The sequence below is a fragment of the Pleurodeles waltl genome, chromosome 8 (genome assembly GCF_031143425.1).
Source record: "Pleurodeles waltl isolate 20211129_DDA chromosome 8, aPleWal1.hap1.20221129, whole genome shotgun sequence".
NCBI classification, from domain to species: Eukaryota; Metazoa; Chordata; class Amphibia; order Caudata; family Salamandridae; genus Pleurodeles; species Pleurodeles waltl.
The window spans coordinates 345,388,080-345,410,919 of NC_090447.1; the positions used below are offsets into that span (position 1 = coordinate 345,388,080).

A 22,840-nucleotide genomic window follows, 5' to 3' on the forward strand; every position below is an offset into this window, starting at 1 on the left:
TTGATCAGATGCTAGAGACGACCAAAAAGGACACAGCCCAGACAGTGGAGTCTCTTCAGTCCCCATCGTCCCATGGCTGTTTTCGTTGCTCACGGTTTTATGGCGTCACAGAAGCAACCACTCCAGAGGCTTCAACCTCATAACAAGGGCAAAAGCAGCAGTAGAAAAACTCTCCGGGGGCATTCCAGAGGTGCCTAAAGGGGAAATAACCTCAAGGGCTGAGGTAGTGCTGCAAAGAGAGCCACTCCTGTCAAGCAGTGACTCCCTCTCCCTTCCCCCAATCACATTACATGTGTCTGGGGACGTCTGCAGCAGTTCCTTGTATGATGGCAAAACATCACCTCAGACTGGTTGGTTCTGTCTATTGTAGAACAGGGCTACTGCCCAGAACTCACTGCTTCGCCCTTCAGTATCCCCCAACAAACACTCCCTCGCCACACAACACATACGCATCCTCCAGGAGGAAGTGGACACACTATTACTCAAAAGGGCCATAGAGTTAGTGCTGCCATACCAACATAGCAAAGGAATGTACTCCCTGTACTTTATCATCCCCAAGAAAGAGGGGTCCCTCGGGCCATACTCTACCTCAGGGCCCTCAACAACTACATCCTGTCAGAGAACTTCCACTTAGTGACACTCTGGACATCATTCTTCTGCAGCAAGGCAAATTCATGACAGCCCTCGACCTGAAGAATGCCTATTTCCATATCCTGATCCATCCTGGGAACCGCTAATGCCTCAGGCTCGTGGTAAGTGGATAACATTTTCAATTCAAGGTTTGGCCCATCGGGGTATCTACGACTCCTAAAGTCTTAACCAAATTCATTGCAGTGGTAGCCACTCACCAGAGTAAGAGCGATGGTCACGTTTTCCCATATTTCGACAACTGACTGATCAGGAGTGCAAGCAGACAGCAGTGCTTGGCTCACACCAGATCACCCTAGATTTTCTACACAATCTCAGGTTTATCAACAATGTGGGCAAGTCCCACCCCCTTCAGACACAACCCTTCCTAGAGGCAATTCTAAATTCAGTTACGGGAAGGGCTTATCCTAGCCCTGCATGGGGCCAAGCTTTTCCAGCTTCTGCTGCTTCTTTTCCTGCCAGATTTACAGCTAACAGTTGTGACAGTTGCGCCTGCTCAGCATGATGGCTTAATTCATCACCATCCTTTCTCACGCACAGTTACACGTGCCCACTTCCGGAGTGCCTGGCAGGACAGTGGTCACAAGCGCAGGAACTCTGGGAGCCTCTAGTGTTGACTTGGGCCAGCACCCATCCCTCTCTGCACTGGTGGAACAGCAGCAACCTGTTACAAGGCAGACCCGGTTCCTCATGTGACCATCACTGCGGTCTCCTGTCTCACAGGGTGGGGAGTGCTATTCAGAGATATGATCATTCAGGGTATGTGGGCAAACTTTCAACAGACCTTTCACATCCATTATCTGGAATTACTGTTATTTCAACTGACTCTCAAAGCTTTCTTCTGCCATGTCCATCACAAAACAGTGCTGGCCAAAACAGATAACATGACTGCCATGTACTCCCTTCGGAAATAAGGGAGCACTTTTTCTCCCCAGCACTCTGCGCTAGTGTAGGACATTTGGCGCTGGGTGGTCCACCCCAAAGTACATCTGTTAGCAGAGTACCTTCTGTGAGCTGACAACAACCTCATAGACCTGCTCAGCAGGATGCTACAAGTCCACTAATGAGGACTCCACCCCCAAGTCTTGCTCCCATGCTTCCAGTGTTGGGAGTTCCCCAACATAGATCTGTTCTCATCCACTGAAAACACCAAATACCCAATCTGCGCCTCCAGGTTTCCACACCTACAGTCCATGGGCAATGTATAGTGGATGAACTTTTATGGGATATTTGCCTGTACTTTTCTGCCTCAACGACTTCTTCCGTACATGGTCCAAAGGCTACAGCAGACATCTGTCACCTTCATCTTGGTGGTTCCCACATGAACCAAACAACCTTCAGTTCACGACGCTTCAAGAGTTGTCTGCAGTCCCTCACGAGAAGCTTCCCAAGTGGCTGGATTTTTTTTTTACTCAACACCAGGGCACAGTCAAACACCTCGACCCCAAGCAGCTCAACCTAATGATTTGGCTCCTGTGTTCCTAGAGTTTGACTACCACAATCTACCAGCTGAGTGAATGCCCATCCTCAAAGGCTTGCCATCACATTGCTTGAGCATGCAAATTGGAAGAGATTTGTCCTACCCAAACACATTGATCCACTCACGTTCTAGCTTACACTTCCATTCATTTGGATGTGGCTGCAGCGGCAGCATATCTACAGAACAGGGAACACACTACATAATTCCCTGTTATTAAGGTCTTTATAAAGAAAGTTAAGAGGGTCATAGCACATTGCCCCTAGCTCCGTCCTGGAACCTGTGTAGTCCTCACTAAGCTTATGATATCCACTTTTGAGGCCCCTCATACATGCCCTCACCAGTTTTGCTCATGGAAGGTAGTGTTTCTAGTTGCAATCACTTCCATCAGTGGTGTGAGTGAGATCCAAGCTCTCACTCTATTTAAGCTTCATGCTGACAAAGTAGTACTTAGAACTAACCCAATGTTTCTGCCCAAGGTGATATCCCCTTTACACTTCATTCAGAAAGTGAAACTCCCAGTGTTCTTCCCATGCCTGAGCCTTAGTAGCACTGAGACCCCCTTCACACATTAGATATGAAGAAGGACCTCATGTATACACTGGCAGGATGAAACCATTTCATAAAACAAAATAGTTATCTGTTGACTACACTAAACCACGGAAAGGCAGTGCCATTTCAAAACAGGCATAGCTCACTGGCTAGTCAAGTGGATTCAGACCTGCTATTTCAGTGGCCAAGAGACAGCACCCTGCTCCCCCTAGGCCACACTGCATGCAAGAAAGCTGACTCCATGGCTTTTCTGGGTAACATCCCAAAATCTGATATCTGTAAAGGCAGCTATTTGGTTCCCACCATACACATTCACCAAACACTACTCTATGGATGTACTAGCACAGCAGCATGCTCAAACTGTACTGTGTACACTTCTTAAGTCCTCTGCAACATCCTTCTGCTAACCACCACTTAGAAGAGAGCTACTTTACGGTCTGTGCACAGCATGTGTATCTACAGCTACACATCGAAAATGTTACTTATCCCCCTAAACATCTGTTTATGGGGCGTAGTGCTGTATGTACACATGCACCCACCCGGCTCCCTGAAAGCTTCATGTTGTGCTTTGCTTTTCAGTATTGACTCGCATGGTCATCTTTTGTCACTTGTGTGTTCCATCTTCAACCTTACTCGCTTGGCAGGAAAACAGTTGAACAATGGAGCCGTTGCCCATGTGCATTACTAGTCATAGGAGGAGTCACTATACCGTGTGACTTAAAAAGAATTCTTCATAGAAAAAAAATTTGTACACGTCTGAGCTCAGCACTAGATGGCAAGAGTATGCAAAGCATGTGAATCTACAGCACTACATGGCACGCACAGATGCTTACAGGGTAAGTAACATTTTCCTTTTCTGCTGAATCACAGAATGCACTTAAAAGGAGACAAACTTATTTTCAGTTAATGAGCAAGTTGGCCGGGAGGGTACCCTATCAAGTGTTCATAAGAACTTAGGTTATTAGTTGTGAAGGATGTGGAGTCCTTCACATGTAATATGTCCGTAATTGTCTCATTACTGGAGCCCAAGAACCCCACTGTAGTGCTTGACTGTCTGATTGTAGTGAAGCAGAGCAGTCCAAGGCCAGCTAAAAAGAGTTGGTGTGGCTAAACAGTCCCAAGTCACTGACACGCAACAACACTCAATAAATTGTAGAGCCAGTGCTTTTTCTTTTAAAAGGAAACATACTTTCATTACACACACACACGCGCTACTAAATACTATGCATTAATATCACAAATATGTATATCAGGTGGGTGTAAATACCTGTGGTGACACCTTTCTATCACATTTCATCCCTAGTGGGTTGTCCTGAGCTTCATAATTACAGTACACCTCATCTGTACCAAATGCAGGATTACAGTTTAAGGGGGTTTCATTATATATAAGGCAGGCCTACAGGCTTTGTCAGGATGCCACATCATTAATAAAATCGTACACGTCATGTTTCAGTATGACACAATCATTTAAATGTAAACGAAATTGCCAGTCATAAACTTTTTATATAATCGCCACTGTTCATTGTTCAATAACCATGTTGTCAATAAAGCAGTTGAAATTAAACCAACATGTGTGTCTGAGTATTTCTTCTCAGTCCACAAGCAAAACACAAGCAGCCTGAGGACCAACAAGAAGAGGTCCCCACACTCCAGAGCTCAAGAGTAAAAGTGCCAGCTCTGGAAATGCTTTAAACCCCTGATAACATTTCCTGAGGGTTAAATTGTCAGTGCCCCCAGACACTTAGGCCAAGCTTTTTACCAGGGGGTCTCCAGTCCCACCAGGGGCATACCCCAGTGGCATGGTAGATACTGGCCCACTGGAGGGGGGGCGGAGCCTTAAGGCCTCGCCACCACCCAGCCCTCCTTCCATGACTGGTGTGGGAGCACTTTCCTCTGCTCTCAGCTCCGGCTGCACCCACCAGGGCTCTTTTCCATTCCCGCCCACAGACAGAAGCAAGTCTGCTCCTTTCTTCTCCTGCCTCTACAGGAGACTGTCTGCCTAAGTGCCCTGCCATCCTTCCCCAGACACAGGTATGGAGATTGAGCAACACACCTTGCACATCCAGCCTTGTGTCCCTTGGTGATGGGGTCCCCTGGGACATTAGCTATTGTGGCAGTCTCAGGAAGGTTAGCTCCTAGGGGCCAGAAATTACCTCAAGGAGATGGCCCCATCGCTTCGGGAAATGAAATAATTTACCAGAGCTGCATCACTGGCCCAATCTATGGGTATTTTCAAACAAAGACAGAGAAGCACTGTGCAGCTGGTTTTCTTTCTGTGTAGCAAAACTTTAAAACTGATTATACCTGGCCCTTTAGAGTCAGTCTTTGGCTCATTTAGCTCCTGGTGGCCAGGACATCAAGAGCATTTTCTTCAGGGCTCCCGGCCTCTATAGGGTTGCATTTTGCAGGGAGCTGGATTTTGCAGCTCTGTGTGCCAGACCTATCCTCTGCCTGGCTCCTGGTGAGCCTCTCCTCCCGGTTGGGGCATGTTGTGCAGCGCTCTGCAACCAGCTAGCAGAATACCCTTCTTGCTGCACTCCCCATGCCCCTAGAACCTCTTGGCATTTTGAAGGACAACTGAGTGGCAGCAGGGTCCAGATCCATTTCCCTAACTGGCCGTCATGGAGCATAAGCAAGCCAGCGCTGCTGGCACTGGAGAAAACGCATCCTAGTCCTGGGACTCAGCATCCCAAATACCTTCCAGCTGGGCATTGATTCACTGTTGCCGCTCCTAGGCCAAGGGTCTTCGCAACTGCTTCTTCCGGGTGCAGGGGTTTCTAAGTCAGAGAGGAAGTTTTAGGTGCCAGGCACCCATGGTAAATCCTGTTATGACACATCATCCCTCCCAGTTGTCCTGCACAACATTCTGGAAAAATCCAAAATGGCAATTTTCAGTTTAACTCTGAATGGCAAGTTTAATTTAACTCTGGTAAAAGCTTCCTTAAGATGTTGGCTCCATCCAGACTCAACATCACTTCCTGATCCCTTCCCTCCAAAACATCAAAGATGAAGCCCTCCTATGTTGACTCCAGAGGTCTTGGTCTCTGTCCTTTCTTCCATTGGGTCTAGGCTGTCCTATCCCATGTACAGGGTGATGAGCTAATTATTTGATGCAGATTTCATCCTCACCCTTCCTTTTCAAGGAACTGAGTCATTCACTGTTGAGTGCCATTTTGTGTAGGGAAGCCTTTTGTCACTCTGGTGGAGAGCAGAGTGATTAATTTGGCCTGGGTATGGAGGAGAAGCAAAGGTATGGAATTTGATTATAAGCTCAGACAGAGAAATATCACAATTCTTGAAGTCCATAAGATGTGGCTGGGGTTATTGGGGACTGTGAATTCAGCCTCTGTATACATGTTTCACCCCAGTTTGGTACCTTGCTGGAGTGAACCTGCACTTCAGGTCAGACTTTGCCTCTTGTATAAAAAGAAAACATCACAGATTTTCTAGTAAGCACTACAGACATGCACTAAAAATGCCCACTCAGATTAACAAGCCTACCCAAGGTCAGTACGTATTCTTGCAGAGAACCTTCTGCACAGATACTGGGCTGGGGACTATGGTAGTATCACGCACAGCCCACACTCATAGACTCACGTACTCATACTTTCACATGTAACCAACCCAAATCCTCCTACCCTTATTACGCAACAGAAGCCTCATCTTAAAAGGTGATCATTGATGGTTAACAGATTCAGTCCAGTTACTGTGAATTTACTGAGAGTGAGACTCTCTCACAGTCTTATAAACGGGTAGCCAAAAGCAAAACATATTGGTGGGCTAAGTCTGTGGAACCCATTGGCTACAGTGTTTGAATAATTAGCGATAGTTCATTTCATAACCTCATGTTCGATGGCATCTGTCGCTGTAGATACACATGGTATGCATGAGCTCGCCATCTGGTGTTGGGTCGGAGTGTTACAAGTTGTTTTTCTTCGAAGAAGTGTTTTCGAGTCACGGGACCGAGTGACTCCTCCTTCTGTGCTCATTGCGCATGGGCGTCGACTCCATCTTCGATTGTTTTCTTTCCGCCATCGGGTTCGGACGTGTTCCTGTCGCTCCGAGTTTCGGAACGGAAAGATAGCTGAAACCAGAAGATTTTCGACGGTATCGTTGCGATCCGGTTCGAGATAGACACATACGACGACGCGTTGAACATCGAAGCGCTTCGGTGCCCTTCGGGGTAGATTTCGGCACCCCGTCGGGGCCTAGTCGGCCCGACCGCGTGGAGAACAACGCCGATGGAACGGACCCCGTTTCGATTCTGCCCCGAATGCCACAACAAATATCCTTATACGGACCTACACTCGGTCTGTAACCTGTGCCTGTCACCCGAGCACAGCGAAGAATCCTGTGAGGCCTGTCGGGCGTTCCGGTCCCGAAAAACTCTGCGCGACCGTCGAGCGAGAAGACTGCAGATGGCGTCCACGCCAAAGGAGCGTCGACAGTTCGAGACAGAAGAGGAACAGGAGGAATCCTTTTCCATCCAGGATTCAGACTCCGACGAGCTAGACTCTACAAAAACTGTGAGTAAGACGTCGAGATCAGAACTAAAAAAGGAAAGAAGGCCCAGGGGACGCCACTGCCAACCGGCCATGGCTCCACCCAAATTCTCGGTGACCAACAATCGGCACCGAAAAAGGCCCATTCAGTGTCGAGATCGTCCGACTTCGGTCGAGACACCGGCACGCAGCCTCCTCGAGACCGAGAGAGTGCTAAACAGAAGCATCGACACCGAGAGTTCGGTGTCGACACGGATCGACGCCGAGACAGTGGCGCCGAAGACCATAGAGGCCAAGAATTTTCGGCACAGAAAAAAAGGAAGGTTACCTCGGAGCCGAAAAAACAATCAACAGGGTTTTCGGAGCCGAAAAAAGCGACATCAGACCCTGTTTCAGGCTCCTATACTGAAGAGCATTCTATGTCTTCACAAATGAAGAAACATAGATTTGAACAAGAACTGCAATCCACTGACGTGGATCACACGCAAAAGCGTATCTTTATTCAGCAGGGGACTGGGAAGATCAGTACCCTTCCACCTGTCAAACGAAAGAGAACGCTTCAGTTTACTCCTCAGCAACAAACAGCACAAAAGGTAACACCTCCTCCCTCGCCTCCACCTGTAACTCCGGCTTCGCCAGCTTACACCCCGTCACATTCGCCAGCTCACACCGCCATGAGCCACGATGACCAAGATCAGGATGCGTGGGACTTGTACGACGCACCAGTGTCTGATAACAGCCCAGACACATACCCAACTAGGCCATCACCACCGGAAGACAGCACAGCCTACTCACAAGTGGTGGCTAGAGCAGCACTATTCCATAATGTGGAACTACACTCGGAACAAGTAGAGGATGATTTTTTATTTAACACCCTCTCTTCAACCCACAGCTCCTACCAAAGCCTGCCGATGCTCCCAGGCATGCTACGCCATGCAAAGGACATTTTCAAGGAGCCAGTTAAAAGTAGGGCAGTGACGCCTAGGGTGGACAAAAAGTATAAGGCGCCTCCTACGGACCCTGTATTCATCACCTCTCAGCTGCCACCAGATTCTGTGGTGGTAGGGGCTGCCAGAAAACGGGCAAATTCACACACTTCTGGGGATGCACCTCCCCCAGATAAAGAAAGCAGGAAGTTCGATGCAGCCGGGAAGAGGGTTGCTGTCCAAGCAGCAAACCAGTGGCGCATCGCAAATTCACAAGCGCTGCTAGCGCGATACGACAGAGCCCACTGGGATGAGATGCAGCATCTCATTGAACATCTCCCAAAAGATCTGCAAAAAAGAGCAAAACAGGTTGTTGAGGAGGGTCAAAACATTTCCAACAATCAAATACGCTCCTCCATGGATGCAGCAGACACGGCCGCAAGGACCATTAATACGTCGGTTACCATCCGTAGGCACGCATGGCTCAGAACGTCTGGATTCAAGCCAGAAATTCAGCAGGCAGTGCTTAACATGCCAGTAAACGAAAAACTTCTGTTCGGTCCGGAGGTCGACACAGCCATAGAAAAGCTCAAGAAGGACACTGACACTGCCAAGGCCATGGGCGCACTCTACTCCCCGCAGAGCAGAGGATCTTATAACACCTTCCGCAAAACACCTTTTAGAGGAGGGTTTCGGGGTCAGGCCACACAAGCTAGCACCTCACAGTCCGCACCGCCCACCTACCAGGGACAGTACAGGGGAGGTTTTCGGGGCCAGTATAGAGGGGGGCAATTCCCTAGGAATAGAGGAAGATTTCAAAGCCCCAAAACCACTACCAACAAGCAGTGACTCACACGTCACTCACCCCTCCCACACAACACCAGTGGGGGGGAGGATACGTCAATATTACGAAGCATGGGACAAAATAACTACAGAACCATGGGTCCTAGCAATTATCCAACATGGTTATTGCATAGAATTCATGCAATTCCCTCCAGACATACCACCAAAATCACAAAATTTATCAAAATACCATTCACAGCTTCTAGAGATAGAAGTTCAAGCACTACTGCAAAAAAATGCAATAGAATTAGTACCAAGCACACAAATAAACACAGGAGTTTATTCACTGTACTTCTTGATACCAAAAAAGGACGAAACACTGAGACCAATTCTAGACCTCAGGGTAGTAAACACATTCATCAAATCAGACCACTTTCACATGGTCACTACAAGAAGTGTTACCATTGCTCAAAAAACACGACTACATGACAACCCTAGACCTCAAGGACGCATATTTCCATATACCAATACATCAATCACACAGGAAATATCTAAGGTTTGTATTCAAAGGAATACATTACCAATTCAAAGTATTGCCTTTTGGTTTAACAACCGCTCCAAGAGTATTCACAAAATGCCTAGCAGTAGTCGCTGCACACATCAGAAGGCAGCAAATACATGTGTTCCCGTATCTAGACGACTGGCTAATCAAAACCAGTTCGCTCACACAATGCTCAAACCACACAAATCAAGTCATACAAACCCTCTACAAACTAGGGTTCACCGTCAACTTTGCAAAATCAAACATTCTGCCACGCAAAGTACAGCAATATCTAGGAGCCATAATAGACACGACAAAAGGAGTAGCAACGCCAACTCCACAAAGGATCCACAATTTCAACAGGGTCATTCAACACATGTCTCCAAACCAAACAATACAAGCAAGAACAATACTACAGCTCCTAGGCATGATGTCCTCATGCATAGCCATTGTCCCAAACGCAAGACTGCACATGAGGCCCTTACAACAGTGCCTAGCCTCACAGTGGTCTCAAGCACAGGGTCACCTTCTAGATCTGGTGTTGCTAGACCGCCAAACTTACCTCTCGCTTCTATGGTGGAACAGTATAAATTTAAACATAGGGCGGCCTTTCCAAGACCCAGTGCCACAGTACGTAATAACAACAGATGCTTCCATGACAGGGTGGGGAGCACATCTCAATCAACACAACATAAGAGGACAATGGAACATACATCAAACAAAACTGCATATAAATCATCTAGAATTATTAGCAGTTTTCAAGCACTAAAAGCTTTCCAACCAATCATAACCCACAAATACATCCTTGTCAAAACAGACAACATGACAACGATGTATTATCTAAACAAACAAGGAGGAACACATTCAACGCAGTTAAGCTTGTTAGCTCAAAAAATATGGAAGTGGGCAATCCACCATCAAATTGGTCTAATAGCACAGTTTATTCCGGGGATCCAGAATCAGCTGGCAGACAATCTCTCTCGAGATCACCAGCAAGTCCACGAATGGGAAATCCACCCACAGATTCTGAACACCTACTTCACACTCTGGGGAACACCACAAATAGACTTATTTGCAACAAAAGAGAACGCAAAATGCCAAAACTTCGCGTCCAGATACCCACACAAGCAATCCCAAGGCAATGCCCTATGGATGAACTGGTCAGGAATATTTGCTTACGCTTTTCCTCATCTCCCTCTCCTTCCTTACCTAGTAAACAAATTGAGTCAAAACAAACTCAAACTCATTTTAATAGCACCAACGTGGGCAAGACAACCCTGGTACACAACACTGCTAGATCTGTCTGTAGTACCACACATCAAACTGCCCAACAAACCAGATCTGTTAACGCAACACAACCAACAGATCAGACACCCAGACCCAGCATCGCTGAATCTAGCAATCTGGCTCCTGAAATCCTAGAATTCGGACACTTACAACTTAGCCAAGAGTGTATGGAAGTCATAAAGCAGGCCAGAAGGCCATCCACTAGACACTGCTACGCAAGTAAGTGGAAAAGATTTGTTTGGTACTGCCATCATAATCAGATACAACCACTAGACGCAACTCCAAAACATATAGTAAATTACTTGCTCCATTTACAAAAAGCAAAGCTAGCCTTCTCTTCTATTAAAATACACCTTGCAGCAATATCTGCATACCTGCAAACTACATATTCAACTTCCTTGTATAGGATACCAGTTATCAAAGCATTCATAGAAGGGCTTAAAAGAATTATACCACCAAGAACACCACCTGTTCCTTCATGGAACCTAAACGTGGTTCTAACAAGACTCATGGGCCCACCTTTTGAACCCATGCACTCTTGCGGAATACAATTCCTAACCTGGAAAGTTGCCTTTCTCATCGCCATTACATCTCTAAGAAGAGTAAGTGAAATTCAAGCGTTCACAACACAAGAGCCTTTTATACAAATACATAAAAATAAGGTCATCCTACGACCTAATCCAAAATTTTTACCCAAAGTTATTTCACCATTCCATCTAAATCAAACGGTAGAACTACCAGTTTTTTTCCCACAGCCAGATTCTGTGGCTGAAAGAGCACTACATACATTAGATGTCAAAAGAGCATTAATGTACTACATTGACAGAACAAAAAACATCAGAAAAACTAAACAGCTCTTTATTGCATTCCAAAAACCTCATGCAGGTAACCCAATATCAAAACAAGGTATAGCCAGATGGATAGTTAAATGCATCCAAATCTGCTACCTTAAAGCAAAAAGACAACTGCCCATTACTCCCAGGGCACATTCAACAAGGAAAAAAGGTGCTTCAATGGCCTTTTTAGGAAACATCCCAATGCAGGAAATATGTAAGGCAGCCACTTGGTCTACGCCTCACACATTCACCAAACACTACTGTATAGATGTGCTATCCGCACAACAAGCTACAGTAGGTCAAGCTGTATTAAAAACTCTATTTCAGACAACTTCTACTCCTACAGGCTAAACCACCGCTTATGGGGAACTAACTGCTTACTAGTCTATGCATACCATGTGTATCTACAGCGACAGATGCCATCGAACTGAAAATGTCACTTACCCAGTGTACATCTGTTCGTGGCATCGGTCGCTGAGATTCACATGGACCCACCCACCTCCCCGGAAGCCTGTAGCAGTTCAGAAGTTACATTCCATTTTGTACATTTGTATATATATTATTTAATCCTTTAATAGGTACATACTTACATTTTTCATTGCGCGGGCACTATTACTATAGTACAACTCCTACCTCACCCTCTGCGGGGAAAACAATCGAAGATGGAGTCGACGCCCATGCGCAATGAGCACAGAAGGAGGAGTCACTCGGTCCCGTGACTCGAAAACACTTCTTCGAAGAAAAACAACTTGTAACCCTCCGACCCAACACCAGATGGCGAGCTCATGCATACCATGTGAATCTCAGCGACCGATGCCACGAACAGATGTACACTGGGTAAGTGACATTTTCATTCTTGCATTTGTTCTTATTCTCTGGATTTTTACCTGATTTTGATTTGCTTGCCAATGTGAGACGTTCTGGAAATCTCAAACGCAGTTTAGTAAATGAGATGCATACTAATTGTGAAGCTCCGGATCAAACAATGAATTGTTGCTGTGCTTTTAGCAAGTATAACTTTCCTGCTCACTAATCTTTACTCAACCAGGTTGCTGAAAGTAAGTGTCCTTTCTCATCTCATACGCACATTAGAGGTTATCTAGTCTCTCTTTGGTTATAGATAAGTATTTGATAATGTTTCAGTGATTTTCATTGGCTATACTACATTGTTTTATAACATGTGAAAACTCCTAGTTAAGACTGTGACTGATCTTTTGAACCATTCTTTCATAGGGGGCAGTTCTAGCAGCTGTATCGAGCCACAAATTTAACTCTTTTTATGGAGATCCTCCTGAAGACCTGCCTGACTTCTCTGAAGACCCTACATCCTCAGGTAATTTATAAAGCATGAGCTTTTGTTTTATGTCTAACGTTAAACACTTTTTGCCTTCCTAAATTACTGGCATTGATTTGTACAGCAGCCATTTGGCTTCCAGATGCTTTATAGAAGAACATCCACATAACAGAGAGAGAGTGCTGTACACACAATAAATGTTGAATAGCAACTCTGAATGCAATTTATTTGCCCGACAACATTCCTACTAAATATCCATGAATTGAAAGCAGTTGGTATGCATTTTTCGAGCACTAGTAATGTTCTAACTAATAGAGACTTTTAGCCTCAGATTCCTTACCTTAGAATATCCCCAGGCTTACACACAGTACCTACATAGGTACCACCCCGGCGTGCTGACATCAGTTTGTTCCTTCCCACGACAGATAGCAGTGACCTGGTCTGAGTTACCTCTCAGTCACTTTTTGAATGGCTTTTTTTTTCTTTTCTTTTTTTTGACATGTTGTCAGATTATTTTACATGATGATTAAAAACAACTAAAAACTTCCAGAAATGGGCATATCTTTTAGTGCTCACCACAGCTTTTGGATTTAACAAGATTAATAATATGGTAACTTGTTAAATACCATGTCCATTGTGCTGTGTTAAGACTCTTGAGAGGGAGAGTCCTCAGGCGTGCTTAGTACAGAGGCAGTCTCAAGAAAGGAACATTCAAGGTAGCATGCTAGCACATTGAAATTCAATAGGGAAACTCCTGTATGTTCTGGATCTCTTGAAGTAGGGTGAGACTGAGGGTTTACTGTGATTTTTAAACATGCAGGACACAATTCAGAAACATTTCGAAACACTTACGTAGTCTAGCAAAGTGTGTTTAAGTTAGTAAATTCTGTTTCCCGACAGAGACATTTAACCGCACATTTGTCACTTCAGAATATTCCAGAGGCATCAGACTGAATTTGGACAATCTTGAGCAGTATATCTGCACGCCGGTAGGTGGTGTCATTGGACTCCATATCGGCATTGTCCATGTTGGAAGTGACGTGCACAGTGCCTATATAGGCACCACCCTGGCACCCTGACATCAGTTTCTTTCTTTCTGCACCAACAGCATGATCTGAGGAGCTACCTCTGTCACTTTTTGGCCACTTTTTTATTTGTATTTTTACCCTTCATCGATCTTTTTTGAGCAATTGCTCCTAGTGTGCTAGGGATATGTTCCCTAACAAACCACTGGGTTTTGAACCTTGTGGGGACTGTCACAGATAAACTTCTGTGTCTGATCCCACTCGATCTGACTCTGGTGTCTGGTATTGGACCACAACCCTAAGTCATGCCCTATGTGCCAGTTAGTCCACCCAAAGCCGAGCGGTTGGTGGTGCGGCAGAGAGAAGGCTTCATGTATTCTCGATCCCGAGGTAGATCTATAGATCACTTTTGGAGATGTTCACAAGAACTGCTGTCTTCCCACTCCAAAATGTGTTCCAATAAATTATCTAAGTGCTCTTCAATTTCCCTATCCAAATACTGTGCTTTGAGACCCCCTTCCCCAACTCCACAGCCGGCGGCTGGCTCCACTCCGTGCTTTCCAGAGTTCAGTGGAAACATTAGTGGCAGGATCTGAAACACCTGCCCCAATGGAGCGAAGTGATGTCTGACAAGTGGGTGCTCTGAATTGTGCAGAGGGGTTGTGCCCTTCTATCTGTGGAAACTCTTCCACCCTTGATACCATACCCAAAACTGCTTATGGAGGACCATCTCCAATTGTTCTATCAGGAAGAGAAGGCTTGGTTGCACAAAGGAGCTATCAAGAGGACGCCAACACCTGAAGTGGGGTGTGGTGGTTGTTCACACTACTTTCAGCTGCTGAAAAAGGGCAGAAGTCTCTGCCTCATACTAGATCTGAGGCCTCTCAATGTCATTCTGAAAAAGAGAAATTCAGGATGGTTACCTTGGGCAGGTTCTGTCTGCCCTGGAGACTGGATGGTAGTGCTGGACTTGCAGGGCACATTTTCACATCCCCGTCCTGCAAGCTCACAGGTGTTACCTGCGGTTCACAGTAGGCCATGAGCGTTTTTAGTTTACTCTTCTCCCTTTCGGTCTCCCCCTACCGCACTGACTGACTGCTGAAGGCGGGCTTGGCCAGACAGTCGTCACACACCTCTAGACTACAGTGAACCTCCTGCAGTCTAAGGTTCACTATCAACATGCCGAAGTCGCTTCAGGCACCTCAGATGTTCCCTTTCAGTGGAACTACTCTGGACATGGTGCAGTTTTTCGTATCATCTTGAGAAGAGAGTTCAGGGCATTCAGGCTATTATCCCGATGTTTCAACCTCTGTCCTGGATTTTGGAGAGACTTACCTAGAGCTGCTGGGTCTGTTGGCTCCCTACATCCTGCTTGTGAAGCACGCCCGATGGCCCATGTGGGGTCTGAAGTCTCAGTGGGTGCAGCATCAGGAGAATCTTTCCGACCTGGTCCAGATTTCAAAGGAGACTGCAGAAGATCTGCAGTGGTGGTTGACAAACTGAAATTGGACCAGTCGCATAGCCCTCTTCCTTCCCCACTGGGGCCTGACAGTGCTGACTGAATCTTCACTTCTGGGGTGGCGCTGCCATCTGGGAGAGTTGGAGAACAGAGGACTCTGGAAGATGGTTCAGGTGTTCACGGACAACACTGCTGCCATATGGTATTGCAAAAAACAAGGCGGAGGTGGGTCGTGGACCCCGTGCCAGGAAGCCCTCCATCTCTGGACTTATCTGGAGCGACAGGAAATCTTCCTAATCGTGCAGCAGCTGGTGGGATCTCTCAACACCAGTGCAGATTAACTCAGCCTTTCATCCCTTAGATCAAAAATTTATCTCCAGAAAGTCTGAACTCACATACTTGCAGACTCATATGTGAGAATGAAGAAAAAGCAGATTCTGTAAAATAAAATATTTGCCTAGGATCACACAATTTGAAACCCGTTTACAGGTCAAGTTCCTTACAGTTAGGTCGAGTAGATTATTCAATTTACTTGACCTGCAGGTCTGCGACAACCTCGGAACATCAGCGTTCCAGGCAGTGTTCCACAGAGCCGTTGCCAGGTCCGACTCTGCACCTCCCCACATTTCCAGGAGCGACCACCGCTCAGTTAAGAGAATCCTACGAGGCAGTGAACCGCATATTTGAGCGGCCCAAGCCCTCTGAAGTGGGGTCGGAGGAGGCCCCAGCAGGTTCTGCACGGACTCCTTCAGCTTCCAATGGAGTTTTGTGGATCAGATCACGGATCTGGACCAGCGCTGGTTGTGCCAATGCGACCTTCTCCGGTACCAGTCCTGTCGCTCCTGGCACAGCTGGCACCCACCGGAGGCACCAGCCCCATTCTTATTCCTTCCCCAGTTGACCTGAGTTTTTTCACCCAACATCCCACCCCTGAGAGCTTGGTAGTCCAAGCCTCCACAGCGCGTTCCTTACCCCTCCCCTGGACAGGGAATCCAAAAGGCTGGACACCTTGGGAAAGAAAATGTTTTCTTCTATCAGCCTAGCATTGCAGTTGGTGAACACCACGTCTTTTGGGCCGTTATTCCCACACATTGTGGGATACAGTTGCGCAAGTGTTGCAACAGGTTCTGGTGGAGGCCTGGGTCATCCTCTCGCAAGCTGTTAAGGACTGGAGAGATGCAGCAAAGTTAACTGTCAGGTGTGGATTGGACATGACAGACTCACTAGACAGAGTGCTTTCTTCAACAGTGGCTCTTAGACACGATGCCTGGTTGAGAACATGTGGTGTTTCAGGGGATGTCCAGGCCAACCTCATGGACATGCCCTTCAGCGGGAAATGTCTTTTCCGAGAGAAGGCAGACTCAGGTCTTTAAGGACAAGCGTGCTACGGCCAAGTCCTTGGGCCTCTCAGTGACCCTATGTACCCAGTCTACCTTTTGCCTCGTTCGTGGCAACGGAAGAGGTGTGATACTGCACCAACCCTATGCCAGCCACTGTCCTGTCAAGCTCCCCATCCTTGACATGAACGTGGTGTATTTCATCCCCAGTGGGTCAGGTAGCCAGAAACCGTCCACCACCAACCCTCCCCGGCAGCTGCAGCCTCTAAGCCCCCCTAGTCTCCTAATAAGGGATCATGGCTGTCCAGTTGGTAGGAGAATGTGTCACCATCTTCCACAGTGGCACTTCATTACATTGGACGGGTGGGTCCTGCAGATCATTCGGAGGGGCTACTCCCTCCACTTCAAATCCTCATCACCCTCTATGCCGCCAACACAACAACGGTTTCCGGAGGATCATCTGTTGTTACTACGAAAGGAATTTATGAATCTCTTGGCCAAGGGAGCTATAGAGATGGTTCCAATATCAGAAGTAGACAATGGTTGTTATTCCCGCAACTTTCTTATTCCCAAAAAGAATAAGGGTCGTCGACTATTCTAGACCTCAGAACTGTCAATCACTTACTCAAGGAGAAATTCTAGATGCTTACTTTGACTCTTGTCTGCCCTAGACCAAGGATACTGGTTGGTAGCATTGGACTTACAGGATGCGCATTTCCACATCCCTATTCTGCCTGCTCACAGGCGTTCCCTGCTGTTCAAAGTAGGCCAATAGCTTTTTCAGTTTACCGTGCTCCCCTTTGGCCTTATCGGTGCCCCTCAGGTGTTCACCAAGGTGAGGGTAGCAACTCATCTGCGAGATCAGGCGTATAAGTTTTCCCCATCTCGACCACTGGCTGTTGAACGTGGGCTTGCTCCAGGCTAGCCGTGTCCCACCTTCAGACTATGGCGGACTTCCTGCATTCACTGGGGTTCACTATAAACTTGCCAAAGTCACCTGACTCCCTCTCAGAGGCTCTCTTTTATCAGAGCTGTTCTGGACACATGCAGTTTCAAGCTTATCCTCCTGAGCAGGGAGTCCAGGATATTCAGGTTATGATACCAATGTTTCAGCCTCTGTCTTGGATCTCGGAGAGAATGACTCAGAGGCTGCTGGGGCTCATGGCCTCCTGCATCCTGTTGTGGTGAATCATGCCAGATAGCATACTCGGGCACTATAGTGGTACCTGGAGTTCCAATGGGCCCAGCATCAAAGGAATCTCTCCGATGTGGTCCAGATCTCAGAGAGAACTGCAAAAGACCTGTAGTAGAAGGTGACGAACAGCGACTGGGTCAAAGGCAGACTCTTCTCCCTTCCCCAACCAGATTTCAAAGTGGTGACACATGAGTTACTCCTGGGATTAGGCAGCCATCTGTGAGAGGTGAAGATCAGAGTACTCTGCTCTCCTTCGGAATCTGGACTCCACATTAACTCGCTGGAGCTCAGAACAATCAAACTAGCACTGAAAGCATTTCTTCCTTCTGTCAAGGGGAAAAATAGATCAGGTGTTCACGGACAACACCACCACTATGTGGTATTGCAACAAGCAAGGCAGGGTGGCGTGTGGACCCTTTGTCAAGAGGCCCTGCATCTCTGTACATGTCTGGAACAGCAGGGCATAATCCCGGTGGTTCAGCACCTGGGAGGTTCTCTGAACCCCAGGGCAGACTAACTCAGCCGTCAATTTCTAGCAGATCACTAGGGCGTCTCTATTCGAAGATGGCTCAAGGATTCTTTCAGCAGTGGGTAGAGCCCTGGTTAGTTCTGTTCAGCTCCGAACGTGCAATGTCAGCGGTTTTACACGTTGGAGTTTCCAAGGCAGGTATTGCATGGAGACTCCTCATCTTGAGTGGAGTTCAGGCCTCCTGTAAGCCTTTCCGCTCATACCACTTCTGCCCAGAGTTCTCAAGAACATCAAGAATGATGGGGCTCAACTCATCCTTGTGGCCCAAAGTCGGCACAGAGAATCTGGTATCCCAAGCTTCTGAGAATGAGCATCGATCCTCCGATCTGACTGCCCCTATGGGAAAATCTTATGGCGCAGCAGCAGGGGAAAGATCTCCACCGGAAGACATCAACTCTCTGCCTTCTTGCGCGGAGATTGAACAGCAACAGTTGACAGCCTTCGACCTTCCACCTGAGGTCTATAATGTTATTCTGGCAGTCAGGCATGCCCCCACTAAGATGGTATGCGCCGGCCAAATGGCAAAAGTTTGTATTATATTGTATAGAAAAGTCTATCAACCCTCTTTCAGCCTCTCTTTCTGATATTCTTCTCTTCATTCTTACCTTTGTCCAGCAGGGCTCTTGTCTGGGTATTCTTAAGAGCTATCTCTTTGCTCTTTCTGCGACTTCCTGACCAACCCTCTTTACATAAGTTTCCCATTGTAAATAAGTGTTCGGTGGCATGTGTAGCTGCAGATACACATGCTGTGCATAGTCCGCCGTCTGGTGTTGGGTCGGAGTGTTACAAGTTGTTTTTCTTCGAAGAAGTCTTTTCGAGTCACGAGACCGAGGGACTCCTCCTCCTTTGTTTCCATTGCGCATGGGCGTCCACTCCATCTTAGATTGTTTTTTTCCGCCATCGGGTTCGGACGTGTTCCTTTTCGCTCCGGGTTTCGGGACGGAAAGATAGTCAGAACTTCGGAAAACTACGTCGGTATTGTTTCGTTCGGTATCGGGTTAGATAGAATCGACACCGAATCGTGAAGAGCTCCGGTAGCCCTTCGGAGTAACTTCGACCCCCGTCGGGGCCTGGTCGGCCCGACCGCGTGTAACATCGACACCGATGGAACGGACCCCGTTCCGATTCTGTCCTAAATGCCATAGTAAATATCCATATACAGACCAACATTTGGTCTGTAACTTGTGCCTGTCGCCCGAGCACAAGGAAGAAACGTGTGAGGCCTGTCGTGAGTTTCGGTCCCGAAAGATGCTCCGTGACCGAAGAGCCAGAAGGTTGCAAATGGCGTCCACGCCGACAGGACAACGAGGGTTCGAGGAACAAGGAGAAGAAGAGGAAGCCTTCTCCATCCATGAATCGGACTCGGAGGAGTTCGACGTCGAAGAAACCGTGAGTAAGACGTCGAAACAAGCACCACACGGGAAAACAGACAAGGCCCAGGGGACGCCACTGCCAACAGGCCATGGCTCAACCCATAAAATAGGTGACCGTCCATCGGCACCGAAAAAGGGCGAACCGGGGCCGAGATCGTCCGACTCGGGTCGAGACACAGGCACGCAGCAATCTCGGGACCGAGAAAGTGCTGCCGAAAGGGGTCGACGCCGAGACAGCGGAACCGAAGCTGCTCGACGCAGAGACAGCGGCACCGAGGATGATCGACGCCGAGAAGGCTCGACTACAAAAAAGAGAAAATTCTCCTCGGAGCCGAAAACAAGCAAAGACACAGTTTCGGTGCCAAAACGCCCAGCAACCGAACCGACTGCCAGCTCGTATTCAGAGGAACAATCACTGTCCTCTCAAATGCGCAAACACAGATTTGAAGAAGAGTTACAAACCACTGACGTAGACCACACCCAGAAGCGGATCTTCATACAGAGTGGGACAGGGAAGATCAGCACTCTTCCCCCAATCAGGAGGAAAAGGAGACTTGAGTTCCAAACACAAGAACAAACACCACAAGCAAAAGTGGTGAAGAAAGTAACGCCACCACCCTCTCCTCCACCTGTAACTCATACATCACCGGCACAAACTCCGTCACATTCACCAGCTCATACCACCATGAGTCAAGATGACCAGGACGCTTGGGACCTATACGACGCCCCAGTATCAGACAATAGTCCTGAGTCGTACCCTACCAAGCCCTCACCACCTGAGGACAGCACAGCGTATGCACAGGTGGTAGCTAGGGCAGCAGAGTTCCATAACGTGTCGTTACACTCAGAACCTGTCGAGGATGACTTCCTTTTCAACACCCTCTCCTCCACCCATAGCACCTATCAAAGCCTGCCTATGCTCCCGGGAATGCTAAGGCACGCAAAACAGATCTTTAAAGAACCTGTCAAAAGCAGAGCGATAACTCCACGGGTGGAGAAAAAATATAAAGCACCGCCCACGGACCCTGCTTTTATCACATCACAACTGCCACCAGATTCAGTTGTAGTAGGGGCAGCTCGCAAGAGAGCCAACTCGCACACATCAGGCGATGCCCCACCTCCGGACAAAGAGAGCCGCAAGTTCGACGCAGCTGGAAAAAGGGTTGCTGTACAAGCTGCAAACCAGTGGCGCATCGCGAACTCTCAGGCGCTCCTAGCGCGATATGACAGAGCCCATTGGGATGAGATGCAGCATCTCATCGAGCATCTACCCAAAGAATTACAGACACGGGCAAAACAAGTAGTTGAGGAGGGACAAAATATCTCTAATAACCAAATACGCTCCTCTATGGATGCAGCGGATACAGCTGCAAGAACAATAAATACCGCAGTAACCATAAGAAGGCACGCATGGTTGCGCACATCCGGGTTTAAACCCGAGATACAACAGGCAGTGCTCAATATGCCGTTCAACGAACAAATTTGTTTGGACCCGATGTGGACACGGCAATTGAGAAATTGAAAAAGGACACTGACACGGCCAAGGCCATGGGCGCACTCTATTCCCCGCAGGGCAGAGGCACTTTTGGCACATTTCGCAGAGCACCCTTCAGAGGGGGGTTTCGGGGTCAAGCCACACAAGCCAGCACCTCACAATCAACACCGTCTACCTACCAGGGACAGTATCAAAGGGGAGGCTTTCGGGGCCAGTACAGAGGGGGACAATTCCCTAGAAACCGGGGAAAATTTCAAGGTCCCAAAACCCCTACAACCAAACAGTGACTCACATGTCACTCAACCCCTTCACACACCACCAGTGGGGGGAAGACTAAGCCAATTTTGCAAAGCTTGGGAGGAGATAACAACAGACACTTGGGTCTTAGCAATTATCCAACATGGTTATTGCATAGAATTTCTCCAAATCCCTCCAAATGTCCAACCAAAAACACAAAACATGTCAAAACAGCATTTAGACCTTCTCGAATTAGAAGTCCAGGCATTACTGCAAAAGGACGCAATAGAACTTGTACCACGTACACAAAGGAACACAGGAGTTTACTCACTGTACTTTCTAATACCAAAAAAAGACAAAACACTGAGACCAATCTTAGATCTCAGAACACTAAACATCTACATCAAATCGGAACACTTTCACATGGTCACGCTACAAGACGTATTACCACTGCTAAAACAACAACACTATATGACCACCTTAGATCTAAAGGACGTGTATTTCCACATACCGATACATCCCTCGTACAGGAAATACCTAAGGTTCGTATTCAAGGGAATACATTACCAATTCAAAGTGTTGCCGTTCGGTATAACGACCGCACCAAGAGTATTTACAAAATGCCTAGCAGTAGTAGCTGCACATATCAGAAGGCAGCAAATACACGTGTTCCCCTACCTAGACGATTGGCTAATCAAGACCAACTCCCTAACAAAGTGTTCACACCACACAGAGTATGTCATACAAACCCTCTACAAACTCGGTTTCTCCATCAACTATGCAAAATCACACATTCTGCCGTGCAAAACACAGCAATACTTAGGAGCGACAATCAACACAACAAAGGGGATAGCCACTCCTAGTCCACAAAGGGTTCAAAATTTTTACAAGGTTATACAAGCCATGTATCCGACACAAAAAATACATGCAAAGATGGTATTAAAACTCCTAGGCATGATGTCTTCATGCATAGCCATTTTCCCAAATGCAAGACTGCACATGAGGCCCTTACAACAGTGCCTAGCATCGCAATGGTCACAGGCACAGGGTCACCTTCTAGATCTGGTGTTGATAAACCGCCAAACATACATCTCGCTTCTATGGTGGAACAGTATAAATTTAAACAAAGGGCGGCCTTTCCAAGACCCAGTGCCACAATACGTGATAACAACAGATGCTTCCATGACAGGGTGGGGAGCACACCTCAATCAACACAGCATCCAAGGACAATGGGACGTACATCAAACGAAGCTGCATATAAATCACCTCGAATTGTTAGCAGTATTCCTAGCGTTGAAAGCATTTCAACCCTTCATAACCCACAAATACATTCTTGTCAAAACA

The 22,840-nt window shown here is 47.2% G+C and overlaps 1 protein-coding gene across 3 annotated transcripts in view; it reads left to right on the top strand.

Annotated features, from left to right (window-relative positions):
• The window catches only part of CASK (calcium/calmodulin dependent serine protein kinase), a 1,258,500-nt gene that overhangs the window by 715,248 nt on the left and 520,412 nt on the right, over window positions 1-22,840 (top strand). For all 3 annotated transcript variants that reach the window (XM_069204206.1, XM_069204204.1, XM_069204205.1), the window contains exon 10: window positions 12,786-12,885. In XM_069204206.1, the coding sequence (XP_069060307.1) occupies window positions 12,786-12,885 (100 nt within the window). The remainder of the gene's footprint in view (window positions 1-12,785; window positions 12,886-22,840) is intronic.